Below are 26,902 nucleotides of genomic sequence, written 5' to 3' on the forward strand. Positions count from 1 at the left end.
AAAGTTATTGGTGGAAACTGTCAGGCTGGCAAGATGACTGCTTCATACTTCTTTACTTTAGGGAACTGCCTAAAAATTGACCTGCAGCAGGCACAGGCCTTGGAATCCAGACAGGCTTTGATGCCAGTTCGCTGGAGGATGAGGGCAGCACAGTACATTTGCTGCTGCAGGCAGTTGTTATTATCCAGGTAAGCTATATAATGTGACCTTTTTTCCATCAAAGTAGTCTCTTTGTCTCCCTGATGACTATAACTTACCAGCTGTTATCCCATCCCAGTCCTGTTGATAAATGCAGATTTATAGCAAGGGATTAAAGGTCCAGTTTTACCTTATCCTAAAGGCACTGTGGGAACTTCAAACTACCTCCATGGAGCTCAGTTCCTACATGTGACTGGCTCTACCAGTGATAATTCAAGATAACTCTTCCTCCAGTTTGGAAAAGTATTCCTGTCTGCTCTTGCCCATTCAAGGAATTAAGCCTGCTCCCAGGCCTGGGTTTCAGGAAAGCTTCAGAGCAAATGGGGGAAAGCTTAAGCTCACACACATCTTCATGCAGGCCAACATCACTACGACATGAAATGTGGGTGGTTTGGGCACAGCTGCCTAGGCCAGGTTTTCCATTGTTAACCCCAAATGCCTCATGCTGAAGGCATACAGCCAGGCCAGGAGACAGGTCAGCCAGCATCCTCCCGAGAACCACCCAGACACAGGCAGTGGGCCCCGGCATTTGGGTTGTCCCACAACCACGTGGCTGCTCCGTCCCCACGTGGTATAGAAAGACATGGTTTGTTTCAGCCCACCCTGCATTTAGCCATACAGATGCTGCCCAAACCAGTGGGCATGCTCTGCACATTTCAAACACAAGGCCCTCTGAAAAGCTTGCAGACTCTTACTTTCACCCACATTTTCAACCTTCCATCACTCTAATACCCCTCTATTTTACTGGTTCTGAAGTACTACAGCAGGGCAAAAAGCACTGAATTGAAGGAGAGAACATCACCTAGTGCTCTTGATCTTTTGGAAAACCTTAACTGAGACTTCATTGTAAAACTGGGGTAACAGTAATCTTTTCTCTGTTCATATACACAAGTTTAAACTTTGTTTACATTGCAACTGTTCTATAGCAAACCATCTTCCAGGCCTGAGGAGAAGCAGAAATGCAATTTTAGTATACGATGGTGAGGAATGGTGCTATGCTGTGCTGAAGCTCAGTGATCACAGTGCACCCCAGCATTTTTGTTTAGATCCTGTAAATAGCAGTAACCACATGCCGACAATACACTGTATGATTCTGGTCTTATAAAAGACTCTAGAGTCCTTCAAGAGAAAAGAAGAAAAACCTGATTCACCGCGTTGCACATACCCAGACAAATATTCATCTTATCATCAGATTTGTGGTAGTTTTTCAGGTTCTGCAGACTTTGATGGGGTTTATGTGAAATGTTTAAAAAGACACGCTTTTTAAAGGAGAAGCAGGTTCCAAACAAAAACGATGGCAACTGTTTTGTTGGCTGCTATGAAAGTTAAGTCCCCCCTCACAGTCTTCCCACTTCATTACCACTGGGAAATGCAGCTGACTTTTAATATCTGTAAGTTTATTTTTCCCAGACTTTACTTTCCAGATCACCATCTGCCTAGACACTGTCAGTTACTAATATGTGTACTCAAGGTGAGTTTAAGGGTACTCAGTATTTTGTTCTCCATGGGATTAAATTTCCAGGCAGCACTATATTCGCGTTTGTCATTTAAGGCAGATGTCACATTATCCCAAAGAAGTTAAAGACCTTTACACTGATTTTTCTGAAACCAAAGTATTGAAGTTGTGGAATGTATCCCGAATTTCAAAGGTCTTCTTGGAGGTTATGTAACAGGAACAATCCTTTCCCTGGGTATCCCACATCCCCCCCAAAAAAATCAGTGAGGTGTGGGAAGAAGGAATCAGCTGAAGGGAGTTATGAGTTAACACTTACTTACTTATCCTAATTGCCTAACAAGGGTCAATAAACACTGGGGTGTGAAATACTAGACCTAAACCTAATTTCTTAATAGTGTAGGAAGGAGCTTCCTGAACTCCCCTCGAAGCGAGACACCCCTGCAGCATCTTCTTAAAAACATGAGAAAGGATTGCTCCTTTTTCCTTCCCAAAGACAGCAGGCACTGCAATATCAAAGTTTCAGGGAGATCCATATAGAAGCTAAACACACTTTCAGCTCATGGGTTCACCTCTCTCCTCTAGCAGAAGTACTCCATTCAAATCCATTTACCAGTGTATAGGGCTTCTGGGGGGCGATTCCACCTTCTTTATTAAAGCTGTTCTAGAGCAGATTGATTCGTTGCCCATACCACAGGACAGGATGACCAAATTCCCCCAACAGCATCTCTGCCTGGCCCTGGCTAGGGCCAACAACCTTGTCCCTGCAAACCTGGACTCTGAACAGAAATACTCAGAGCAGAGCAGGGACTGAAATGATGACCACTGCTTAGGGAACATATGCTCTGCAAGTGCCAGTGGTTAAAACACTTCTTTGCAGTGCACCATCCTTCGTCATACAAGGATGTTCCTGCTTCGCATATTGGTTGCTTCAGATCCCATTTGGAGGCTGTCCTTCTGGAGGCTGGGAAGCAAACTCAGGGCTGAAGGCTCTACTCTGAGACTCAGGTACTTAAAATCCCTTTGAAAAACTGCCCTGTTTATTCCTATTCAGTTGTGCCCTTGTTGATGTCTGACTAGTGCAGAAACCTAAGGAGCTGAACGCTTGACACGCTAAACGTAATGCTAAACTACTGCTTGTTGCATTTGCTCTATTTTTCCTGGAATGTTCTCAAATTTTAAATAAGCTGTGGGGAAAATTAAGTATACTTAGTTTATTAACTACAAAAGACTTCAAACTGTGGCACGCCGCCTAATGGCAGAACAGCAACATTGTGCATTGCTACCAGTAAACACACATCAGGAAACCCCATCCCAAAGCTCTTGATTATTACCAAGCTGCACAACCTGCAGGGGTAGTGCTGCTCTGGGGAAAAATAAATAAACAAAAATCAAGCAAGGAAATGCCTTTGCAAAAAAAAGCCCAAAGTTTGCAAGCTAAACAGGCAGAACTTCTGTTTTAGCAACTACAGCAATCTCTTACCATCCTGGAAGGAGAATTAATGAAATTTACATTGCGTGCAAATTGAGCATGGCAACATGCAGGGGCCACGGTGCTTGTACGTCTCTCCTCAAGGAAAAATTCATTCAGAAATAAAATGTGTGGAAAAAATGCCTACTCATCTTGGCTTTCCACATAAAAGAATGATTTAATTTAGCAGGGTTTAGTCTTACTTTTCTTCGCTCTGCATCCTATCCAGCTATTTCTCATGGAGCATTCCGAGGCTAAATTAATAAATGTGCTACAATCTTCAAAAGATGTCTGAATACCTGCAGTGGCAAGGCAGGAAGGTTGTCAATCCTGAAAGATGCATTGTCTGCAGAAGCAGGCACGTTTCGTGGTACTTTTCTATTCATACTCTAAATATGTGCTCCATAAAATAACTGTACCGTAACTTAAACACCTGTCTCTTACTGCCTTGAAGGATAGGTACATGTCAGTGTGGTGCACCTGGACCCTTCCACATGGGCTATGCTACCAAAGCTGAAAGCAGTTTTACCTAAGAGAGTGCCACTTTACATCCCAAAAAGTTCCATTCAATAACAGACTAGGTTTCTCTTCCAAACCCTTTGCTTCAGTCAACATTATCTAGGACTTGTGGGTTTAATTATTTCAAGGACTCAGGAACTATACTCTGGATAAGACAGAGATATGGCGAAGCACTAACTTCCTTTCAAGCTGTCCTGGTTTCAGACAAATTAAACCACAATGTAAGCAAAAAAATATGCAAGTCATTTTACTATGAAAGGTGCTAAGTCTTAGCATAAAAGACAAAGCTTGAATCCAGACTGACTACCAAATGGAAGCTTTCTATTTCTTTACAGGTGCTATTAATGCTAAATAATGTATGTAACATTAGTTTCTGAAACCCAAACTGTTCTGCAAATGTATATAAACTTGCCTATTTTTCTCATCTTGGACAGTAGAAAAGACAAAACAGAAAAGCACCTCTCAACAGTTCAGCCACTCTCTCATCAACAAGTTTCCAAATACCCTGGCACACATTACAGAGGAATTTTCTTGGCTTAAAAAAATAAAACCAGCCCCTATTGTTTTCTTTCTTTAATTGAAAAACCTTGTATAAACACCATGTGTTTTTCAGTTCTGACCAGCTTAGCTCACGGTTACCGAGTGAATCAGAAGCAGTTGGAAAGTGTCCACTGCCGGTCCTTAGTTCCCAGAGCTGAATCACACCATCTCCACTTCCTCCCCCTATCTACAGCCCAGATACACACAAAGGCTTAACTTCTGCCAATCTCCATTTGATCCTCTGAGCACCTTCTCTCCACAGAACTATCCATTCTGTCTTTAATCCAATGAATAAAAGAGACCTACAGCTCCGAGAACAATGTTTCTGTCACCTCTTGTAGCCCTCCTTCCATTTTGAGAAGTGAACTTGTCTCAACTCATACAATAAACTCCTGGGAAAAAGGACTGCATAGGTGTATACCTTATTCTTTTATTCAAGTTACTAATACAATTAATAAAGGACAATTTTCCAGGAGTAAACTAGTTCTGCCAACTAATGCCTTTATATGGCAATTCAAAAGACAACAGAACTAAATTGTAAGAACACAGAGTGTCTAGCAACTTAAAATTTTGGACTTGAAAAACATTACACAGAACAACTGGAGAGCAACTGGTTTTCTTTTCTGAAACTAGTACTATTTTAAAGTTGCACGTGAACAGCCAGTAATAGTATATGCTGATGAACCATTTCAAAAGACAAAACTAAGCTGACTTTCTTACTGACTTTTCTTCATTGTTAAATGCAGAGGAGCAAGCATATTAATTGCAGCTGTCTCACACATAGAAGGCTCACACGATTTTCTTGGTGAAGGAATACTTCATATAATCTTAAAATCATCATTCCCCGAGACTTCCATTGAATCAACATCTCAGTTTATAACAGGACATTAGCCAGTTTTCCTTTGCACTCAGAATATATTTCCAACACATGGTCAAGGCAAGAAAAAGCAAAAGCTCAGAAGCAGCAGGTAAGTCTTGCTATGAAAAAAGCTTTGAATCAAGAAGTTCTTCTATTACACCCAGCTTGGTTACTGGACAAAACTATAAATAAATAATCATCTTCTGATTTTTGTGACAAAAACTTCTGATATTCATCAGCAGGCAGAACTGGATCTTTGTTTTTCACCCTCAACAAAAATGTACCTAACATGCTTCCCTGTTTACAAACTTGGCAATACTTCAAAACATGAAGTTGATATTCTAAGTAATCGTTTCTCCCTTCAGCAATGAGAACATGGTACAGTCTTTATTAAATGCTGTTGTATGAAGTAATAGTGCAACTGCAGTTTAAGGACATAGACCAAAGAAGGATTGTAGGCAGAGTCTTGTTAGATTACCTAGAAAAAGCACATAGTTTCAGATATACACATCCTATTAGAACTCACATACCTGAAAGCTTCTCTACTTTTCTCAGATAACCTGTAAACAGTGTTAAGAGATTAAGATATTAATTCTACCGAATTAATTCAAACTTTTATAGCATGTAGCTTATGCACGGTAATTCCTAACTAATCCTCTCTTACTGTAGGAAAATAATTTCTTGTCAAAATAAGGAACTGCAAGGGATTGCATGTTCAAAATCATGATTTATTGATGTATTTTTAATCATGTAGCTCCTTGCAAAGATACACTTTATAAATTATGGAGCATGTATAGTTCTTTCAACAACTGTCACATTTTAATCCTCAAGTCCAGGTCACTATTTTGAAAGGGGATGTTCAAAGGTAAATATGCAAAATAGCTTTGAAAAACTACACTAAAAAGCTTCAGTTCTTTCAGAATCCAAGATACATATATAAGAAGTGGCATTACAGTGTCTGCACTACACCCCCAAGCGACATATGCAGGAGAAGCAGCATACGGTACCTGCACCAAACCTCAAGGTACACTTCATCATTAGCAGTACACAGCACCTGAACATCTACAGCAGCCTCAAAATTTATCTTAGTACAACAAATGCTCAAAGGGTTTACAGCATCTGTAGCAAGGTTGGGTGAAGGGTTAAAACACATTACAGCCAGGTCCAAGTGAGCCCTGCTTAGCTGTGCATTCAGACATGGCCAATGCACATGCAGTATACACCAGCATTTCACCACTGCACTGCAACACTTCCCAAGCAGAGCCACGTACCCTGCGAAGTCATCCTATAGTATAAGAGAACAACTCACTGCCCACATCCCTCTCCCCTTTGTGCCTGTCCTGTCAAGAAGGCAGGCCCCACCAAACTTCTATCAAAATCAAACTGAATTTGTAACCAACCGACATCACTGCATTGGTGGGGATGTACCTTCACGGTTAAATTTTATACTCCATGCTTGCTTGTCCTTGATTTTTTTTTAGCCTTAAGGTTGATGTGGACAAAATGCCAGATCTTAAAGGCAAACAAAGTAAGTTTAATTTAAAGAAAACATTTATTTGAAGTTCTTTTAAATCACACAGTTTAACAGATACCAGACAATTTTCTCCTCTTCACATTTCAAGCCTTCACCAGAGACCACACACCTTGTCCCATGGACAGTGAGATTTTCCTGTAATAATTCCTTTTGGACAAACCAGTGTCCAGGCAGATGAAAATGCAAACTTTAAGCAGACTGATTTATAAAATCTGTTTAAGAAGAAAAATGCAAAACAAAACAAACAACAAAATTTTGTTATCAAATTCTTGTCACAAAGTAAAGGTGTTTAATACTCATAAGCTTGATCTCAAAATAAAACCCCGACCATTCATAATCAAATAGAACATACTGTCTTCAAAAAATTCCCCAGAATTTTAAAATGTACCAAATATATACACATTTATAACTTAAGTGCTCATTAGCTACAACCTTTTATTCATGCAAGAGTTGTGAGGGGAAAAGGTGTTTCTTAGAGCGGCTTTTCTGAAAATGCAGTAAAACTCTTCACTCGTGCAAAGAACAAAGGGGTGTACACTTTGTCAATGTCGAAAGTAGTAACAGCCGTCTCACCAGTCGATCTGCAAAGAGTATTGTAGAAGCTAAATTAGACACACATTACTGTTTGAAGCCCTCTATAATGCAATCATGTTCCACAGCACAGTGTGTGCGCCAAACTAGACCCAGAATGTGTCTTTCATGCTGCCTTGTTATGAAAGCATTTGAATGCTGGCCAAATCACAATATACACTTCTATTTTAATATCAAAGAAACCACTTTCCCCTTTCATTCTTATTAGCTCCTAGGTCTGAAACAGTGCAGGATGTCACTCAAGTCACCATATTAATATTGAAGTAAAAAAACCCATTGATTTGTTTCAATTAGATCCTTGAATTAGAGTGACAGTAAAAACTTCTATGTTTGCAAAACTTTAAAAATAAGAAAACCGAGTATATCTGAACATCAGTGACAAAAACAATATTCCCTCCTAGCTGTGTTTTATATTCATCCTTACTCTAGTTTCAAAAGGTCACCACCATACTGAGAGATAAAGCAGAATCTGGGCAGTACAGAAAATCGACACTGAAAAGGATGTCTGATATTGCAACTTCTTCATAAATTAAGTATGAAAAACTAGGGTTTATAAAAGTAATTTTTCTGTTTATGAAAGTTACCTATACTCCCAACCACCAATAGCTTACTCCCTAGATTTATATACTTACAGCTCAATAGCTGAGTTATGTCCCTATAGAAATACTGAATATACAGATTAAGAAGACTGGAAGACAATGCCTAAATCCACCCTAACTGCCGACATCTAACATCTGTCAGGCAACTTGACAGTAATTTATAGCATGAGGTGCAAGAACAGTGGCCATGGCTCTCACTTGGTTAGTGACAAGAACAGCTGGACACATGCCCATATTTTGCACTGCTGGATTACATAGTTTGTACATGTTACAATTCTCACAGGAAGGGTGCAGACATTTCTAGCTCGCACATTCACAGAGGAAAAGAAATGTATCTCAATGAATGTATGTTTTCCAAACCCCTTTACTAGTACACCACACTACATCATTCAATTCAGCTCTGAAATCATCCAAACGCTGTGCATAATGGCTAAAATACTGCAGTTCTACTGCTTCAGAAACTTCCTATACCTTTACAAAAAGCGAATCTTGGGATTTCTTAAAGTAAAAGTTCATTACAATCTGTCAAATCAGGACTAGTTACTGTTTTCAGGACATTTCATTAAAGTCTCCTAAGTATCACAGTCTTTACATCTTCTGTACTTAATACCAGACAAATTAATGTGACCTGTGCTTCTGTAGGTAAGTATCCTTCTTCGACCTTAATCTCCATTTACTTACTTGTAAGTTATGTGACAAGAATGATGTATCCAGACAAGTTTGTTGAACCTCTGGCGCCCACTGGAGCACAACTGTAGTCCTACATGAAAGCTGTAATCTGTTTCTTGTGCAGGAACACGTCGGAAATACCTGCATTTGGGGCAGTCAATTGGTTTCTGTACAAAGAGAAAAGAAGTATCATGACCTACAAAGAAACACATTCTGTAACGATTTATCCTGATGCCTAAATAACTGTGGGGACCCTCATACTTAAAAGCAAGTACTGGTATTCCTTAAAAATACATCAATTTAGACATTAATTATAGAAGTTCTCACAGAAAGTAAGATAAGTGCGGAGGACAGCACTAAAACTATGTAAATTCACAGTAACATAATGTAACACTTCTAACTTTTCACAGGTTTCTCTTGACAGACCCGTTAATCAGAAAATATAAAGTTGGTATCACTGTGATATAAAGTTGACCAAATCATTCAGAGTTCAATTAATGAATACTACTTAGTTTTATTTAATGTTGAGGAACAGAGCTGCACACAGTCAAAGCTGATCTCAGAACATGACCTGTTCATCCTGCCCTTCTGTTTGTTAACAATGCTCACAAACTATCTAATAGCACCACACACAGCAATTAGGACTTCAGGGGGAAAATCGCTGTGCAAATGTGAACCAGATATTTATCTGTCCTATTAAAAGGGGAGTGGGGGGAAATGTAAGACATAAATGAACACAGTGATTTATTTTTCAACCATTTAAAAAAATCTTTTTTTAATCCGCTGGTGTAATGCAAATCTTCAGGTGCTTTAAAATATTCAGACCGAGGAAAAAAAATTACTAAAAAGCCCCATCTTTACACTATTTTTCCTCTATTATATTTTGCTACTTACCTCCTCCTTTTTCTTCATTATTACAGCAAATACTTTGGTTTGATTGTCTGTTTCCTGGGAAAGGCGGTAATGGCCAAGCAAGATTGCATCCGTTCTGGAAGGTTAAGAGGAGGACAGGGTCAAGAACATAAAAACACTCTCTGTCTCAGAAGAGTGATGTACCTATGATACAAATACCAGCAATGAAAAGAAGACTGGCTGCATATCGGAATTAAGGAAACTATTATTTTATTTCCATTTAGTAAAGTACCAGGCTCACTGACGATATGATATGATATGATGGAAGCATTTTGGAAGATTGCTTTTCATTTTCCCAGACAGGACAGTAAAGATAATTTATAATTTAGTCAGTTCTACCTAGCCTACTGATAAATGCTTTCAGACTTCCAATGAACAGCTCAAACCTGTTCTGAAGTAACAATTTTCTCTGCTCTCAGCAAGTTTGTGCAACTATCATACAGAAATCAAGCAATAGTTGCGTCTTATCCCACTAAAACCTTCACTTTCCTTCAAACAGTCAAGGAATTACGAGAAGGCAGTCAATAACAAAGTATTATCTTCAAAAGGATTCTAAAACCACCGAGCTAATAGCATATATTTTTTCATCTACCTCCTTTCAAAGTCTAAAGTCACATAACCTGCAAAGGAAATGTAATTACAGTATCAGCACCTTAAATACCAAGGCATTTTTGCATACAAGTAAAACTTTTTTGTAATTCTCAGAAGAGAACTATAAATATCTATAATACAATATAAATAACATTGTATTTTTACTCCTGTTTTGATAAGCCAATATACAGAATCTGAGACAAAAGTAAACAGAAATTGCCAGGTAAAAGCAAGATGAATTTTATTTCAATAACCTTGTATTTTTAGTCCGTAAGCGAGGAACTATAGACTGAGGATCTTCAGGTGTTGTTAGCATCATAACTTGGCCATCTGGAAAGAATCTCAAATACCTGCAAAAATACGATTATACAACGTAAACCTATCAAACATATCCTTTTTCTTTTGTGCTGTGGGTTGTTAGGGGTGTTTTTTTATAAATCACAGGATGTTTCCCAGAAGGATACAGAACTTACTAGGTAACAGGATTTGAAAATACATTTCTTCACACATGATATAACAGAAAAAAAAAGAGAGCAGAAATCAAAAGAGAGTTTTGAAGACTGAAAGATCAAGTTATGAACAGTTATGAAAAAGGGCAGAAGTTCACGATTTTTTTCACGTCTATCAAAACAAGAAGGCCACACTGGAATCAAAACTGCCCTCAAGTAAGTTTCTCCACTCAGAGCATCCATTGAGACAAATGCATCAAAATCTTAATTACTATTAACAGTACCTGCCATGAACAATGTCGTGTGGACTTTATCAGGTTCTGGGATCTGATCAATTCCTGCAGTACTCAGATACTATGCTACAGTTTGTGAGACTACAGAAATAGCCCAAAGATTCCATGGTTTCTAATAACAGCTTCCAGCCTCAGAAGGGACAGCAGAATGAACAACAAATGCTGGCCACATCAAGAGGAGAACAGCATAAAAACAGGCTGATGAAACAAACGGCAAGGTATTTACAGCAAGTTGAGACAGCCCAGCCTCTTGATTATTTACAACTGGTTAAAAGTAAGTTAAAAGACAATGCTTGTATAATTGCTTGTTTTCTTTTTGCTGAAAACAATTATTACATTGGAAATGTAAAACACAGGAAATGTGGATAAAAAAAATCTGTGGGCAAGTACTGCTGTTCTTTACTGTTTAAGTTTTATCCACATGAAATGGTTAACTGAGGATGAAACGTGTTTCTAAGCCTATCTCTAATTATAATAATAAATTCTGTTTCTTAAGACCTATTCTCAAAAAATAAACACAGCTTTATACATTGTGGTAGTTCCATTGAGTTTTACAGAATGATTAGTGTTTGTGATATTGAGGGCTGGATTTAAAAAACTTAAGAGAGAGAAACATTTCACTCACTCATTGTGCTACAGTTCTACCTGTAATATTCCACTTGGTGCCACGCTCTATAGAAACCATCAAGTGATTGTTCTCCTTGACGTATGTATTTTGTCTTGCTGATATAGACACCTACAGGAAAGGAAGATATAATTATACAAACAAAAATTAAGTACATGGAATATTTAAGATGAAAAAATAACAATAACCTAAACCTTCTGAGCTTTATTTGGTTACTTAGATACATGGAAGGTTTTTATTTTATTCCCTTGCACCCTTCCCTTTTGTTTAGATGTTCTACAGATTCAAAAGCCCAAACAAATTCAGATTAGGTCTAACAATGTCAAAAACATCAAACCCACCTAATTGCTTCTGTCACTGGTACATGCAGTAAAAAAACAAACAAAACTATACCCAAAAGTACACCTTACCATCAAATCGAACACGAGGCCTCTCCAAAAACATTTCCCTCCAAGAGGTATATGGAACAAGCTTATTGCAGCTCCTGCCCCATATTTTCAGACAGACTTGATGCCAGATTTCAGGATCTCTAGTGAAAATGAGAAAAAAGCAAACCCCGTAATTTTTCTGAAAACCTTGTTTAGCTTTTATGTATCTAAGTATATATATATATGTGTGTGTGTGTGTGTGTACTCCATTATCTTGTTTGGATGCAACTGAAAGAAACTTTCTTGAACAACAACAGCTCTTAATTTAAAAACACTGACTTATTTACTTAGTCTTGGAGCATTTGAAAGCTACTACCTTTTCCCACTGAAATTCAAGAACACAATGCCATTTTCAGCCAAGTACAGAACAACAACGTTGCAGCAGCCTGTCACTTCTCTGTGGGGGCATATCAGGATGTCAACACAACAAACATTATTTTGGAGATCTTGGAACTCTAACTCTCAAACAGAGCAGAGCAAGTAAGACTTCCAACGACATCTTTTATTACAGTGAATTCATCTAGCATACCATTAGTGGTGTATTCGAAAGCTGATTAGCACTGTGAGGAGCATAACATGAAAACTGCCACACGAAGAAAAAGCAGGGCATACTCCAACATGTTCGATTTAGCACCATAAAAGCAAAAAAATCCATAAACCCAACTTTCCAACACAAGCAATTTTGCTCTACGGATTCCACGTCTACAGAGTTTACACATGTTTGAGCATAATAAAGTGCTTTCTTCTTCCCTAGAGCAGAGAGAAGCTTCACTCTAGATAACTTATCTACAATACCTGGCGCAAATGTAAAATCCTCGACAAACAAGAGATAATTGTTCCAATGATCTTAAGTCCAAGTCACTTGAAACTACCCATCGGAAAATGTACATTAGTACTTCCATAGGCAACACTGCAAAGAGAAAATAAATCCTTGTGAGATGGTAGCCTGTAAATCAACAGGTTATCTACAATCCAGGTTTGACCATTACTGAAGTTCTGACTTTCCATTAAAAAAATCCAGTATTTTCACATGGCAGCCAGGGAACAAAAAAAAAAACACCAAAAACGAACAAACAAACACCCTTTAATTAAAAAAGTCACTACACATTTAGAAAAAAGTCACGTAATGGAAGCACAAAAATCAAGAGCTGGAAGTGCATTATAGCAAGATAATAGGGTAAAACATAGCTTTAGACTACAAATACCCACAACTGTAAGGTGTTACACCAAAAATTCCACAGGTATATTGCCCATGCACAGTGACTGTGAAGCAGTAATTTCTTCAAACTGACCTAGTGTGTAACATTATCTCAAAGCATACTGTTTTTGCATGCCAAGCTAAAAAAGCTCAGGTCAGGGTCAGTACTGGACAGGAGGTCCTAAGCCCAACCTACCTGCTATGAAATTGATATGGTATCACTCTATATTTTGTGGTACAGCTCGAGTGATTGAAAATGCTATCACACATCACTGTAGTGCTGAAAGACTCTTTCTAATGTAACACAAGATAATGACAGAATCCTCATCAAAGCACCACAAGATCATATGATAATTTTCCCAGCATTCAGTGAAAAAGCCTTGGAAAATTAAGGCAAAAATCTTTCTACTACCCTTCTGCTTCTCTTATACCATCACGAATTATACTTCATTTATTTCCAAGTACTGCTTCTTTCCAGAGCCTATGACTTGAACTATATCAGCACATGCACTTAAGACTTCATGATTTTACTTGGTGTAACTGTCTTGAGTTCAAATGGACAAAGCAGTGAGTGGCACAAAGGTACACTGAACAGTAACTAGCTGTAAATACTGTGGCAGAGACTGCAATTTAATAGAATACTGTTTTTCAGTGAAAAAATACGCTTCTTTAAGAACTTTTAGAACTTTTCTTTCAGGCTGCACTGCTGCATTCCCACAAATCCAGTAAGATTGGTTTTGCTATAAAATTTGATGAAACTGAAGTTTCACGTTTTAGAATACTAACATGATAAAAAGTACATAACATCACTGGGCGCTAGTTTCTGTATTCATTTAACACACATCTCCTTTCATGAATCTGACTTAATATATGTTTTGTTATTGAGAAGTCATATATTTGCTGAATTTGTAACCACTAAAATAATGTCCCAGCATAAAAAAAAGTTGTGCAGATTATGGCTACAAGGTACAAAACAGTCTCTGGCAACTTATGAGCACTTTGGCATGTGAACAATTAGTGCCTTGGAGAATGAAAGATGCAAACGATTAAAAACCTCTTACTAGATAGTCACTCGTCAGCCAAAGACTTTGATTATCCATCTTATCATCCATGTTTCTAAGTTTCTAGTAAATTAGGGATTATTAAGACACTTTGCTTCAGACACTGGGCACACCCTGTAGAGAAAATATTATAGTATTTCTGGTGAAGAATGCTATCTTGGCCCTAAGCTTTACCTATGTAAAACAACAACAAAACTACTATGAAAAATTGCTTGTACACTAGGGAGGGGAAGTAAATATATTCAGTATGTCAGTTACATAGCAGAGGCCTCATCCTGCCCTGTACAAAGGGTTAACTGGCATTCCAAGGTTATGAATGTCAACAAAATTTAAAACGGAACACAGAAAATCCATTCAACCAAATCTGTTATTTCACACTGTCCTGATTTTCTTTGGGCTGCTGAATTCTGTAACTATTGTACTACTGTGATGACCAAGAGGAACAGTCATCATTCTAGCCTACTAACTTCTGAAGCAGACATCATGATCGTAGGAGTTTTCAAAAACAGTTAGTAAACAAGATACTGTAACACAGGACTGACAGGAAAGCAAAAAATATAACTAGACAGAGACCAAGACTGCTGCTCAAAAGAGACATCTCTTGAGATCATTTTACAGTAATGTCTATGACAATATTGACTTTACTGGCAATTAAAAAAAAAAAAAAGAAAAGATGCTTTCTCATGTGTACAATGCCAAAGTTGTTAAAATGTATGCTCTAACAGCTTGCTACATTTATTTTCCTTCCTTAAGCAGAACACAGGAGATCAGGGTAAGATTTCCAAGAGCAACTGGTAATTCGGGATGCGAATCAGCATCTCATTTTAAGAGAGTCTCTAACATACATACTCTCTACAATTCAGATCTTGCAAGGAAGTCTCAGGATGACTGTCTTGGAATCGAAGTACTGAAAAGCTTTATCCTGCAAAAGCGTTTCTAGCTATGTTATACAGTCTTGCTGAACCTGAAAACATGTTTGTTGTAAAGGTCTGATACAAAATCAGATAAAACAGGAAATGCAAAGATGCACATTCTTCACAGAACAACTATCTCTTATTCAGACTTCAGAATTCTAACAAGTATTTGCAAACAAAAAAAACCAAAACCCAAACCTACATTTCACTTCCTCAAACATTAACTGGAAGGAAAACTGGAATACACTTACTTCAGCAAGTGTGTTCCTAGAAGTTGCTACTTTTAAGTATGACTGATCCTGAAAAATTCTACTTAGTAGTAGTACTATATAGAAAACCTTGTGCAATAAAGGCAAAATCATGTATGAAAGCAAGATCTGTTTAGCTAGTTGACGATCTTTTTTCCTTTACAACTAACTATAAAAATAAGCATACTGCATACATTTCTTTAAAAGTGGCTTTAGAATGAAGGAGAGGTTTTAATTGAGTGAAACATGAAACTGAACTCTCACACTGAGTGTATCTTAAGTCATACCTGAGATATGGGTCTGGCTGACATCAACCTCAGGCTGACAAAGTTTGACTGAAGATTCCTGAAGAGCCAACTGCTGCTGGAAATCCGACAGGAGATCAGCCATCTTGTCCTCCTCTTTGTTATCCTCAACACTAGAAAAGGGGGAACACCAACACTGTGATACTGGACAAAACATACCAACAGGTACCGTTCTTTTGGCACCAACCCACTGTCTTACCCTTACTTAATACAGTTGTTTCCTGTATGTTTTTAAAGAAACCTCATTTCATCACACAATAAAACACCTACTGCAATCTTACCAAGTTCATTTAGATTTTTCTGGCATCCCTCTGCCAGTAGCAACTTTCTTTAATCCCAGTTCCAGTTTCTTTTTGTATTTAAGGGTTCACCGTTTTCAGTGAAGTCACTGAAGAACTGCTTGATTCCACGACAAGACAAACCTCCTCTTTTACTTTCTCTAAAATAAGTCATATGCAGGAATAAATTATAATTGATGGGAAGTTGTATTTTGTCATAATGTAAGATACTGAAAGCAATTAGGGATTTATTTTTTTTCACTCCTGCGTTATTCACTGAAGAGCAATTCCAAGCCTGTAGCATTGCATGGGGTTGTTGTGACACAAATGCAGGAGCCGGCACTTCTCCTTGGAATGTTATACCACTGGCCTCAGCCCGTTTATCCAACCTGCCCAGATCCCTCTGTAAAGCCTTCCTACCCCCAAGAGTCACAGAGGCTTAACGGAGTAGGAAAATGATGCTGAAAGAAGAAAATAATCTTAAGGAAACCAAAATTTTTATATGACTGCAGTTTATCATCCAGTATTTTCCCTAGTGCACAAATGCACAGCAAAGATTTCATGCTAGTTCTGAAACTAAAGAAAGCACTTAGCTCATATTACTCTCTTTTATACTGAGTCAACTACTGCATTGAAGCTGTCATGCCCTAGGGCAAGAAGACTGAACATGAACATGATTTGACTTTCCCCCTTTATCTTCAGTTTAAGAACTCTTCATTTCTTGTAGTTACCAGCAGCGTTTATGCCTGCTATCAGTAAGCAGTGAATTGGAAAGCTCTGTATCATAAGCTTGCCTTCACTATGGTATCTGAAAAATAACAGAAGTTCTGGCCCTAACCTGAATCCTGTCCTCAAATGTTAAGCCTTGGGCTCAAGTCAGGCCAGCCTTAAGCTGCTACACATCTGGGTGTGCTGAGGCCAGAGGTATTCCAGTGCCTGCAATGAGGAAAGACTAGACTACTCAGCCTATGAGCTCCTAAATATATTGCTCTACTTACTGAAAATGCTCTCCATTGGCTGTGTTAGCACAAGAATGGTAGTATATTCCCTTGCTTAATTACTATGCTTATTCCTTGGTACAAAGCTTTTACTAATTGATCTTTTTGCCACCTACAATTTTGTACATGATCCCAAACGTGTAAAAAAACACAACTCAGAAATCAAAAGTAATAAAGTGAAAAATTGGGGGTTTTTCTTTTTTTTTTTTTAAGTGACAACATAACTATTTGTAAAACTTTCACTGAATTTAACTATCTGCAAAAACAAAGCCTGTTACTTTCTTTGAACTACAGTATAGAAAAGTCCTCCTTTGGACTAATGTATCTGTAAACTTTCTATGTAGCAGTCTATTCAAATCAAAGAGGACGAGTTTTCCAAATGCTGAGAAACTTACAACTGTGCAGCACAGCAGAGCATTCGTGTGCTTTAGAAACGAAATTTCAGGTTTCAGTACTCCTGTGCCCTTAATTAGTAAATTTTCATACTTACCATCTGTTCCCAACTCCATCACCATCTGGGGACCGTGTATAGGTGATCTTAAACTCTATGTCAGGTACAAGCTGCATTGCTAGACGATAAAACTTGATGGCTGAAAATAAAGGCTTAATGTTTAAACGTGCCTGATACCTACACAAGCTTATTGAAGCAAAGGGTTTTTTCAGAGATGGCTTCAGTTAAAAGCATTAAAAAGGCGGAAAATGCCTTTGCCTAGTAAATCTTATTTAGTCTAAACTGACTAGATTTAAATTCAATATGGAAGAGAGGTACATTAAGCACCTATTTTCAAAACTAAAAATTTAATGTGTTTTTCCAGGATAAAGATCTCCCTCACATGCACTTCATCTTTTACAGATTTACCTTAACTATTACTAACTCAATTATGCAGTACAAAATTTTACACTAAAACATTAAAAAGACATGATTTTGTTTGTGGCCCAACACTTACTAAGCTTTCTCAACAAGCCATAAAGATTTTAGGCATTATATTCGTAAGTAACCATGAGGAACATGAAAGCAAATTTGAAAGATGATGCAGGCACCTTAAAGTCCTGCAGTCACTGTGCAGTCCCTGTATAGTGCAGTCACTCAGACATTATACAACATTATGGAGGTCAGAAACATCAACAAAACGGTGTTGTAATATTAAAACTTAACAGACACAAGTAAATTTTACTGTAGCAAAACCCTGGAAGTTACAGAAAGCAATGAAGCAAGCCACTTCATGGAGGGTGAGGAACCTGACTGGAGGAAAGCAGCCTTGTCAAAAAGCTATACAGCAAGCACAAGATTATGGGATGTGAAGGTAAAACTGACAGACTGGGTTTCTTCTAGCACACAGAGAAGTACTTCTGCCTTAAACACTCGAAAAATGCTACAAACACAAGTAGAGAAACAGGTCCAGGAAAATCACCCTATGGGAATGAACCATTATTTAAGCTGCAGAGTGTCTCTCTTTTGAGGTAACTCTCTGGATCCTATAAGTGGATTCATTGTATGTACATTGTCATTTTAATACCACTGTTTACATCATATACATATTCATGTCTCTGTATTCCCACACGCTGATCAGAGGGCAACTTTCCCTGAGTTTGGACCCTTGAAAACAAAACCCAAAGTAAAATATCAATGAGCGTGGAGCTCAGAATTTAACACACTAGTGAGTCTGAGAAGCCTGACTCTGGGGCAAATAAGTGTTCCTATTTTTTCAAGTTCAATTCAGGGCTGGTTACTGACAAGTAGTACCCTTTGGCTGGTGAGGATGAGGAATACCAGGAGTCAGCTAAACTGAGATCAGTGTCAACTTTCATCTTGCAGCAACACCTGTACTGTGCTTAAACATGAACAAGCTGCTGCACATAGCTGTCTCACATACGTCAGCTATTAGCAGATTTCAGAAGCAGGCTGAAATGCCACTTGGATTCTGGTGACCTGAGCCATGTCAGCAGACCAAAAGGTGTGGACTGAAAACAGGTGTCCTGGCATGTGCTCAATAATATATCTGTGTCTGGCATAGGACCTTGTTTCTAAGGTCTCATATAGATGTATGTGTAGGAACAGTTTAGTTTTGTTTCTTTAAGTCTGAAATCAAATTCAAATGAGAAATAATGGATTCATATTCATGCAATCCAGATGCCTAAAACACATCTGTGAAAGCAACTGTTAGATGTTACTTCTCTGCTGCTATGTTTAACACACAAGGAGTGCACTCAACCTATAGTGTTCATTTTATATACACAATGCTTAAACAAACTGCTTTTGTCACATATTGTTTTTAAATTTACTTGGAAATTGTTGGTATGAAAGAACCTTTATAGCGTACTACATGATTTCCTATATGGTAGATGACATACCAGCCTTAGTTCTGATGTCTTTTTTCACTGTGCATTTAATTATACCAAACACATAAAATACCTTAGCCTGAAATAATTTTGCCCTGTAAAAGCATGTAATAAAATAGAAACTGACCAACTACTTTTCTTACCTACTGGGGACTCATGTCACTCAGTTCATTTGAGATCTAGACCAACAACCAGAAATCCCTTGCAGGGGAAAGAAAACTTCCATGGCAAAGATGCAGTTTTGTATTCGACAGGCGGCTAAGTTCAGGAGCTCCCAAAGTTCTGCATATCTTGACATATGCTGCACCTGCACTTTAACCAAGGAGGCCAAAACCTCTAGTGGATGAGCAGGATGGCACGTATGTCCTGTGTTCCTTTCTTTTGCCACATAAAAAATAGAAACCGGTATTTCCACTAAAGACCTACAGGACTTGAAGTTAGAATGGGCTTCTTACTCTATATATTCTGAAAACTAAATATGAGGAAGAAAACTTTGAATTTGCAGTTTTCCTAATGCTGACAGCAAGAGGGCAAGCAAGCTAAGTATCTTAAATATTTATGGCAAACCTTATAAGACAACCAGATTTAAACATTTGCTTCAGGAATTCTTAAAGAAGCTATTTTAGCATGCTGTGGAAATTAAACAAACAAAAAAATAATGAAACAACAAAACATTCCACAGGTTAAGTAGTTCTGTTCAAAGTGAAATGAAGAAAACTGTGAGAACAGGAAATCTAATATATTGCCTTGATTAATTACTATGCTTATTTCATGTTATAAAAGTCGTAAGAAGCAGTATGTTATATGAAGGAGCAATCCAGTGCTTCATTAAATTGCCAGATTTCAAAATGCTGTTATTTTGTCTGAAAGCTAAAGATTATTCTCTTGATCTCACTTTAGCTTCACCTCAGCCTTAGAACTGTGTTCCTTTTATAGCAACTGTGCCTGCTTATCTGAGTAATTGAGCTCTCAAATTACTATTAGCCTGCAGTTTAAGTTCACTGGCATCATGCCGTCCTGCACATAAATTAGAGGGTTAGATTCTGCTGCAATAAAGATGTTCACTGTACACTTTCACATTATCTTCATTTCACATTACCTTCATAAAGGGCCCCATTTCGTTCTTCTTCCACTGCCTTCAGGAAAAGTTCTTTTGCCTGCAAGTAAAATTACACAGAACAGTTCTTAAATTCCTTACAAGTGCAATGTCACTTTACTTAGAATATGCAACAAGCCGTAACTGAAATTCCCAATCAACATGCTATCTAAGTTCCTGTTGCTCACCCCTTACCTACAGCCTTTAAGAAAGGAGACTGGGAAGGTGACACAAAGCCAAGAACAAAAACTAGAAAAATCAGTGTAGGATTATGGAAAGACATTTGTATGGACACAACAGGTTAATCGTTTCTCTCGTTTCTCTCTATATAATTCAACATTAGCTTTTATGACAGTTATACTGCAATACTAACACACACAAAAAAATCCCCAAATTATACATTTATGTCTTTGTACCTTTTCCTCTTTTGCTATCTCCTGTGTCCTTCTGGCATCTAGAGACTTTACTCCAGTTCCTTTTGAAGATGCTTTGCATGGTGGAGGTTCCAACCCACTAGAACTCACACCTGGGGCAAGCTCAAACATCCACTGAGCTCTGAACATCTGGAGCTCTGCCTAAAAAATACGATTAATTCTGACTTAGTGTCACATATTCAAATAATACATCTTCTGAGGAGTATTATAAACACAAAAAAGAATTTCAAAATTATGCTTCACACTTCCAACTCCTAAATAGTTTCCATAAGTTTAGACACAATTCGCAATTGTTTTATAGTAAATTAAACAAAAGTGCACAAATACCTGCTCAATCTCATTCAGTAACGTAAGTGCTTTTACCTGGACTGTGCACTTCAGATGAAAAACTGATGTTTCAGAAGTGACTGTTAGTACTATAGTTGTGACCTAAGACTCCATAGAAAAGTATACTTTCTAGGCATGATGTTTGCTCTTGCTTATGCAGAGTTCTCTTAAGCAAGAAGTCAATTAATTATTCAAATTAAAATTTAGAAAACCTAAGTTTTTGTCCACAGGCATATTGAGCTTCATAGCAATCAAGGCTGTCACTTACATAATATACAAATAATACCTTACACTCCTTTCTCTTTTAATAAATAAGGACTATGCTCTGTGAAACAAAGTAAGTTGTAATTCTTGCCATGCATTTTTTTCAGCATCTTTGAAGTTACACTTTACAGATCTCTTGCAATCATCACTATTTCTGGAAAACAACTACACAGATATCTAGTGAGAACACACTTTTCTATTAGACTGCTTTTATCAACTTTCTGGTCCAGAAGAGAATGACAAGCTGGAATTTGATCCATACGGAAAATGCTGTCCAATTTCTACACTTCTTCAAAGACATTCCAGATCCACCACAAGCTTTCTTTTCATCTATACAGATAACTGAAGACTTAATCTGACACTTGGGAAACAATGCAGAATTTGTATTTCACTTCTGAAAGGGCAGACAGATTGAACATTTGTCAGATCAACAAATGTGTGGTAACTAAATGAGCATAGTAATGCAGCTTAAATCACACCAGTAATATGTTTGTAAAACACCACTAGCATGAGAGACATACCTGAAGATTCGCTTCACCAGGTCTTTCATTGTCATCGGTTCTTACCAAATCAGAGTGACAATCTTCTTCACCTTCTGCCTAGTAGAGAGCAGTCAGACATGATTATAGAGCCTGAGTAAGTCTCTACAGCACTTTCAAAAAGCAAAGCTGTCATTGACACACATTAAAAAAACCCCTAAGCATACTCCCGTTTTCCCTGTCCCACCCACCTACCCCACAGATCATTAATTGATAATAAAAATTAATCTTAAAATTGCTGTCTACATTAACCCAATGAAGCTGGGTTTTGCATTTCAGCCACATCAATCTAACACAGATTAGTTATGTATCACTTGAAGGCTTACACACATCAGTACAGTGCCACAATACCCGAATAAAGGTCAGTGTCTAAATCAAAGCATAGAACTAAAGCTTCAGTATTGAACAGCAGCCTGCTTAACAGAAGAAATTAAAGTTTAATAACTGTCTTCTCATTGTAAAGATAACCAGTAGTTCTGATTTGCTTAATATTTACAAAAGCACAAAAGACCAGTGCTTTGAGTAACAATAAATAGTTTATGAGAATTACGGGTCAATACAGGAATCTCAAAAAATACTTATGAAACTAAACAAGAAATGTATTGTAAAAAAAAAAAAAGCTAGCATGATTGCTTCACAGCTGGTTTTATTTACAGTACTGCTGTGAGATAGGTTAAACAAGTAAGACCTTACATAAAATCTTTCAGAAAACTTGAGAGAGCTCTACGGAGGAATTACAGCTAATTTAAGAGCAGAATTCAAAAAGATGCAATAAATTCTCATTGGGAAATATACTCAGATTTGTGGAATCTATACTAAACCAAAGGAAAACAAATTCTGAGCATCAGTGACAGCCACTGCAATGACAACAGCAGCAAGATACCAGTACTAACACATTTGTTTAAAGTTCTTCCTGCAGCTGAAGCACCCCTGGTTTTCTACCTTTCTGCACTGTTTCACATCTGTAGTTCTGGAAGCACAAATGCAAAGTGAGGTTATAAAAAGGTAAACCTGGCATTAAGATTACCATAACCGCTTACAGAAGTTTTGGTTCCCACTCATTCCTATTGTAGATAGTACTCAAAGACTTCAAGTGACATTCTGACAGTGGGATTCTTTCAAGCACTCATAAAGAAATCTCTATTTCACAGAATCACAGAATCCCAAGGGTTGGAAGGGACCTAAAAAGATCATCTAGTCCAACCCCCCTGCAAGAGCAGGGTAACCTACAGTACATCACACAGGAACTTGTCCAGGTGGGCCTTGAATATCTCCAGTGTAGGAGACTCCACAGCCCCCCTGGGCAACCTGTTCCAGTGCTCTGTCACAAAGTGCAGAAATCAAAGCATTCTTGTATTCAGAAAATGCACAAAACTTTCCTAGCACATAGAAGTTCATGCTCAAAGTAGAAAATACTGAAAAATCTGGTGGGAATGCAATGTTTGTTCTTTCTGTCTTGGTGATAAGCACCTCCTCACAATTCACCTGTAGTACTTGTCTCTGATTCCCCAAACCACCACAAACTTACTGGCTTGTCATCTGTAAACATGTTTTTACTGATGCCTCAGTCAAGTTACCTTTTACAATTGATAAGGTGGCCAGTGTTGCTTGGCTGAAGTAAACATATGTTGCATTTGTTTCTACATTCTGATTTGAAAGCTGTACATTTTTAATTTCTCAGTGGAGAAAACAGGGAAGCCTAAGCTCCAAAGCCTGAAGCAGCATTACCTCTGAGCAGGGGGTAAATAATTTAGGAATTTCATGGGGTTTGATTCCAGAATCTTGTTGCAGGCAGCTAATGCCCTATGAGTTACAGCAGTCTTACCACATTATTTCAGCCAAAAGGAGATAGCCTAGGAACGAGCTAGCACGCAAATGGGTGTCTATAAGTGCATTATTACGGCACTGGGCTGACACAAATAAAGTCTGCACAGAGATGAAGGCTTCTGGTTTCAGCTGAATTATGTCCGGTCAGCTCTCTGGGCAAAACAAGCCTGGTTTTATCTGCAAATTGCAGAAACTAGCAATTTCTAAACCAAATCAACATATGATCTTGTACGTAAGGGCACGCCCATTAACTCATGAAGTCTGTAAATAACTAATTTAAGAGTATGAGTTAAAATTATTTAGAAGATTATGAAGTTGACTGATGTTTACCTCATGTTCAAAACTTGTTTCAGTAATCTGTTCAAGAGTCTTGATTTTCCTCCCTTTGTCTCTGTTCAACTGCCCTCCTTTTCCTTCATTTCTGAGGCATGGTTCTGGACCAACTGCTTCCAAAATGTCATTCAATGCTCTTTAAAACTTAAATGTCCTCTCAATCCAAACAAAAAATACACCATATTATGAAGACCTAGTCCACAGCCTAAAAGCTGTCAAAAAAGAATATCACGAAGTTGATTATAACCAAAGTTTTGATCTTTCATCACTACCTCCTCTATAGTGAGTGCATGTGCGATCTGAAGCCTCTTATATCAAAGGTTTGTCTCCTGGCAGCAGTGGCAGTGTAAGTGACCATCCCTCTAAATTTACCAGTAAGCAATTCATTAACATTACTACTGCACAGCTAACTGGACTGGAAAACTGATCTCTGTTAACAACCTTTCCGCTATGTATTTGATCTGCTAAACCCTATGGTTTTGCTAGAATCGGAACAAATGAGTAAACACAGGTCTCACTGAAGCAAGGGTCTTCACCAGCAAGCAGCTCAAGAGACCACACCTACAAAGCGCGCTGTAACTTCTAAAAACTGGCTCCTCACCCCTAGCTCTGATGATCCTTAAATTGTAGCTTCTAAAGTTCACAGAACTTTGCACTGTAACCGCTACTGAGTGCATCAATCTGGGCTGCTCATCTTTATGCTGCTGGCCTTCCCTCTGCTACAAGTCAGCTGTCATATGGCACATGGACTTTATCCTTATTGAAAGTGAGATATCCTTAGTGTGTACTGACCAGCTCAGGTAATTTTACATGAGAAAAGTGGTGGTCAAGCAGCCAAAAGACTGACATGTCAGAAGTAAACATCTGAATTAGACTGCAACCTGTAAATAGCTTGGTAGATTTGATTCTGATTTGTTTGCAAAGCTTTCAAAATCATTTGCCAATTGCAAATGCTACTTGCACAGCTCAGGTTTAAGTGTTTTGCGACCGTGCTGTTTTCCTCAGAGCACAATAATCACTTACTAAACTGTCTGTAATGCGGAGTCCTTTAATAGTTCAGATCTTTTGTTTCAGCAAAATAAAGCCAAAATCAGAAAGAGTTCCAAGTTTACTGTCACCAGCTGAAGAGGGCTACATGTGAGCTGTACAGAACTATGGGAGAGGCAAGCATGGCATAGCTAAACAGTGATGAACAGCAAATGTTCTACTGGGGGTTTATATGAAAACAAGGAAATGGCTCCATTTTCCTGTCAATGTGGTAAAAGCAACACTGTGCTCAAAAAATACCTGTTTTAATCATGGTGGAAAGGCATTTTAAGACCTCCTGAATGACAGAAATGGTTTAACTTTGAATGATCAAGTTTTCATCGTGGATACTTGAGTCCCTATTGAGGTAGAGTCAGGAAAGCAATGCTGAACCCAAAAGTAACTCACAAACTCGAGTAAGTAGAGTGCCGGGCCCATGGAGCTGTTAAAATTATTAAGAGACTTTATGCCATCTGTTCTTTTGAGGGAAAAAAGAGAAAGACAGGGCACGCTCGTCAGAAATGATACCGTGATTTGTCCGGGGATTTCTAAGGACCGCTAGGTCGGTCCTGAACCAAGCAGCCCCACTCACGAGCCCAAAACCCGCTGCGGAAGGGCCGTGGCTCTCTGCGGCGCAGTTACCCGGGGTGGGATCATGGCCAGGAGCACAGCACACTGACCGCAGGCATCTCCCTGCGCCCGGCCGGGCGGACAGGGCAGCGCTGCTCGGCTTGGCGGGCCGCTCCTCCCGCCCGCGGGCACACATCCCCTGTCGCTGTCAGCGACTTCCCTCGGCTTTCCGGCGGCGGGGCAGGGCCGACCTTCGCCCGCACCTGCCACGGCAGCCGAGCCCCACGGCCACAGCCGGGCCACAGCCCGCACACACCCCGCCGCAGGCCGCGCTGCCCGGCCGGGGCCCGCTCACCATGCTGCCAACGCTCGGACGGCGTTGTCCCGTCCGGGGGTCTCTCCCCCCCTGCTCGGTCCGTGTGTCGTCCCCGCGGGGGGAAATTAGCAGAGTTCTCGGTCGGAGAAGCGCACCACGCAGCGGGAGTAACTGCGGGCCCTACGTACGGCAGTCATCTTCCCGGCGAGAGACGGGCAGGCGGGCCGGGAGCAGCAGAGACACATAACCAGACAAACCCGCAAGGTCAGAGCGCCGCCTGACGCGCGGGCCGCTCCGAGGCGCGGTCACCGGCCCCTCGGACTACCCGTCCCAGTGCGCACCGCAGCCCGCGGCGGCTCCCTCGCCTGCAGCGGCGCGCCGCGGGGCCTGTCGGGAAACGTAGTTCTGGGGCGGCACCCCTTGGGAAGTGGCGCGTCCCCAGGTCGACCGCGCCCGGCGGCGGGGCAGAGGCTGCTGGGAAGCGTAGTGCTCCGGGAGGCGAGCCCGGCCCAGCGCGCTGCCGCCGCCGCTGCGGTGCGGGACAGGCGGCGGTGTCCATGCCCTCTGCGCAGCCTCCTGCCCCCTCGGCATGGCCCCTCAGCCAGGTGTCAGCAGGAGCAGAGCTTGCTGTGGGACCGCCATTTCCGCGGTGACTGCGTTCAGGCCGGGGCCTCGTTATAGCCAGCTAAACGCGGTGGCAGGGGAGCGGTGAGTGCTGCCCTGTGTGGCAGCACTGTTGCTGCGGTACAGCTGGGCTCACAGCCCCCTGTCCTCTCTCCATCCAGTTCTGTGCACGGAATTACTACGTGCTGTCAGTACACCTCGTCAGGTTCTCTAAAATAGGACTAAACCTGTTGGTTTTTAACCCGTATTACAATCCTGTTCTATAGGAAGACCACATGTATGGGTCTTTACGTGGGACCTGCGAACCCTCGTGTATTCACAACCCTGAATGTTGTCAGGAGCCAGAGGCATGTGTCTGCTCTGGCAATGCCTGGCTGGCTGGCTAGAGGAGGGGGGGCAAGGGAAGCCACTGGGTGCACCCTTGTGTCAATAGCTGAGGCGACAGCAGGGCAGCTGAGTTTTTGAGGAGGGGT

At 39.7% G+C, this 26,902-nt stretch overlaps 1 protein-coding gene across 4 annotated transcripts; it reads right to left on the reverse strand.

The window, feature by feature from the left end:
* Window positions 1-6,573: 6,573 nt before the first annotated feature.
* Window positions 6,574-26,155, reverse strand: FBXO9 (F-box protein 9). 4 transcript variants are annotated; one of them, XM_065681498.1, is made up of 14 exons: window positions 25,845-26,155; window positions 21,716-21,793; window positions 20,586-20,744; window positions 20,173-20,230; window positions 17,224-17,323; window positions 15,440-15,570; window positions 12,527-12,641; window positions 11,714-11,832; window positions 11,324-11,414; window positions 10,191-10,286; window positions 9,328-9,421; window positions 8,446-8,600; window positions 7,007-7,155; window positions 6,574-6,786 (listed from the first exon to the last, which is right to left on the reverse strand). In XM_065681498.1, the coding sequence occupies exons 1-13, from the start codon at window positions 25,845-25,847 to the stop codon at window positions 7,047-7,049; spliced, it is 1,308 nt and encodes a 435-aa protein (XP_065537570.1). In that variant the 5' UTR covers window positions 25,848-26,155; the 3' UTR covers window positions 6,574-6,786; window positions 7,007-7,046. The 4 variants fall into 4 exon arrangements, with proteins under 4 accessions (XP_065537570.1, XP_065537569.1, XP_065537571.1 ...); XM_065681497.1 differs by having other exon boundaries at window positions 6,574-7,155; window positions 25,845-26,154; XM_065681499.1 differs by having other exon boundaries at window positions 6,574-7,155; window positions 21,716-21,789; window positions 25,845-25,995.
* Window positions 26,156-26,902: the final 747 nt, after the last annotated feature.

This window comes from Lathamus discolor, chromosome 5, assembly GCF_037157495.1.
Source record: "Lathamus discolor isolate bLatDis1 chromosome 5, bLatDis1.hap1, whole genome shotgun sequence".
Classification (NCBI taxonomy): domain Eukaryota; kingdom Metazoa; phylum Chordata; class Aves; order Psittaciformes; family Psittacidae; genus Lathamus; species Lathamus discolor.

Bases quoted from the DNA above. Each gene is read 5' to 3' on its own strand.
- FBXO9 (XM_065681498.1), bottom strand. The intron at 11,833-12,526 runs GTATTGTAGATA...CATTTTCACTAG, and splicing joins GGATTTTACATTTGCGCCAG to AGATCCTGAAATCTGGCATC. The intron at 10,287-11,323 runs GTAGAACTGTAG...GTATTTTTGCAG, and splicing joins CACCAAGTGGAATATTACAG to GTATTTGAGATTCTTTCCAG.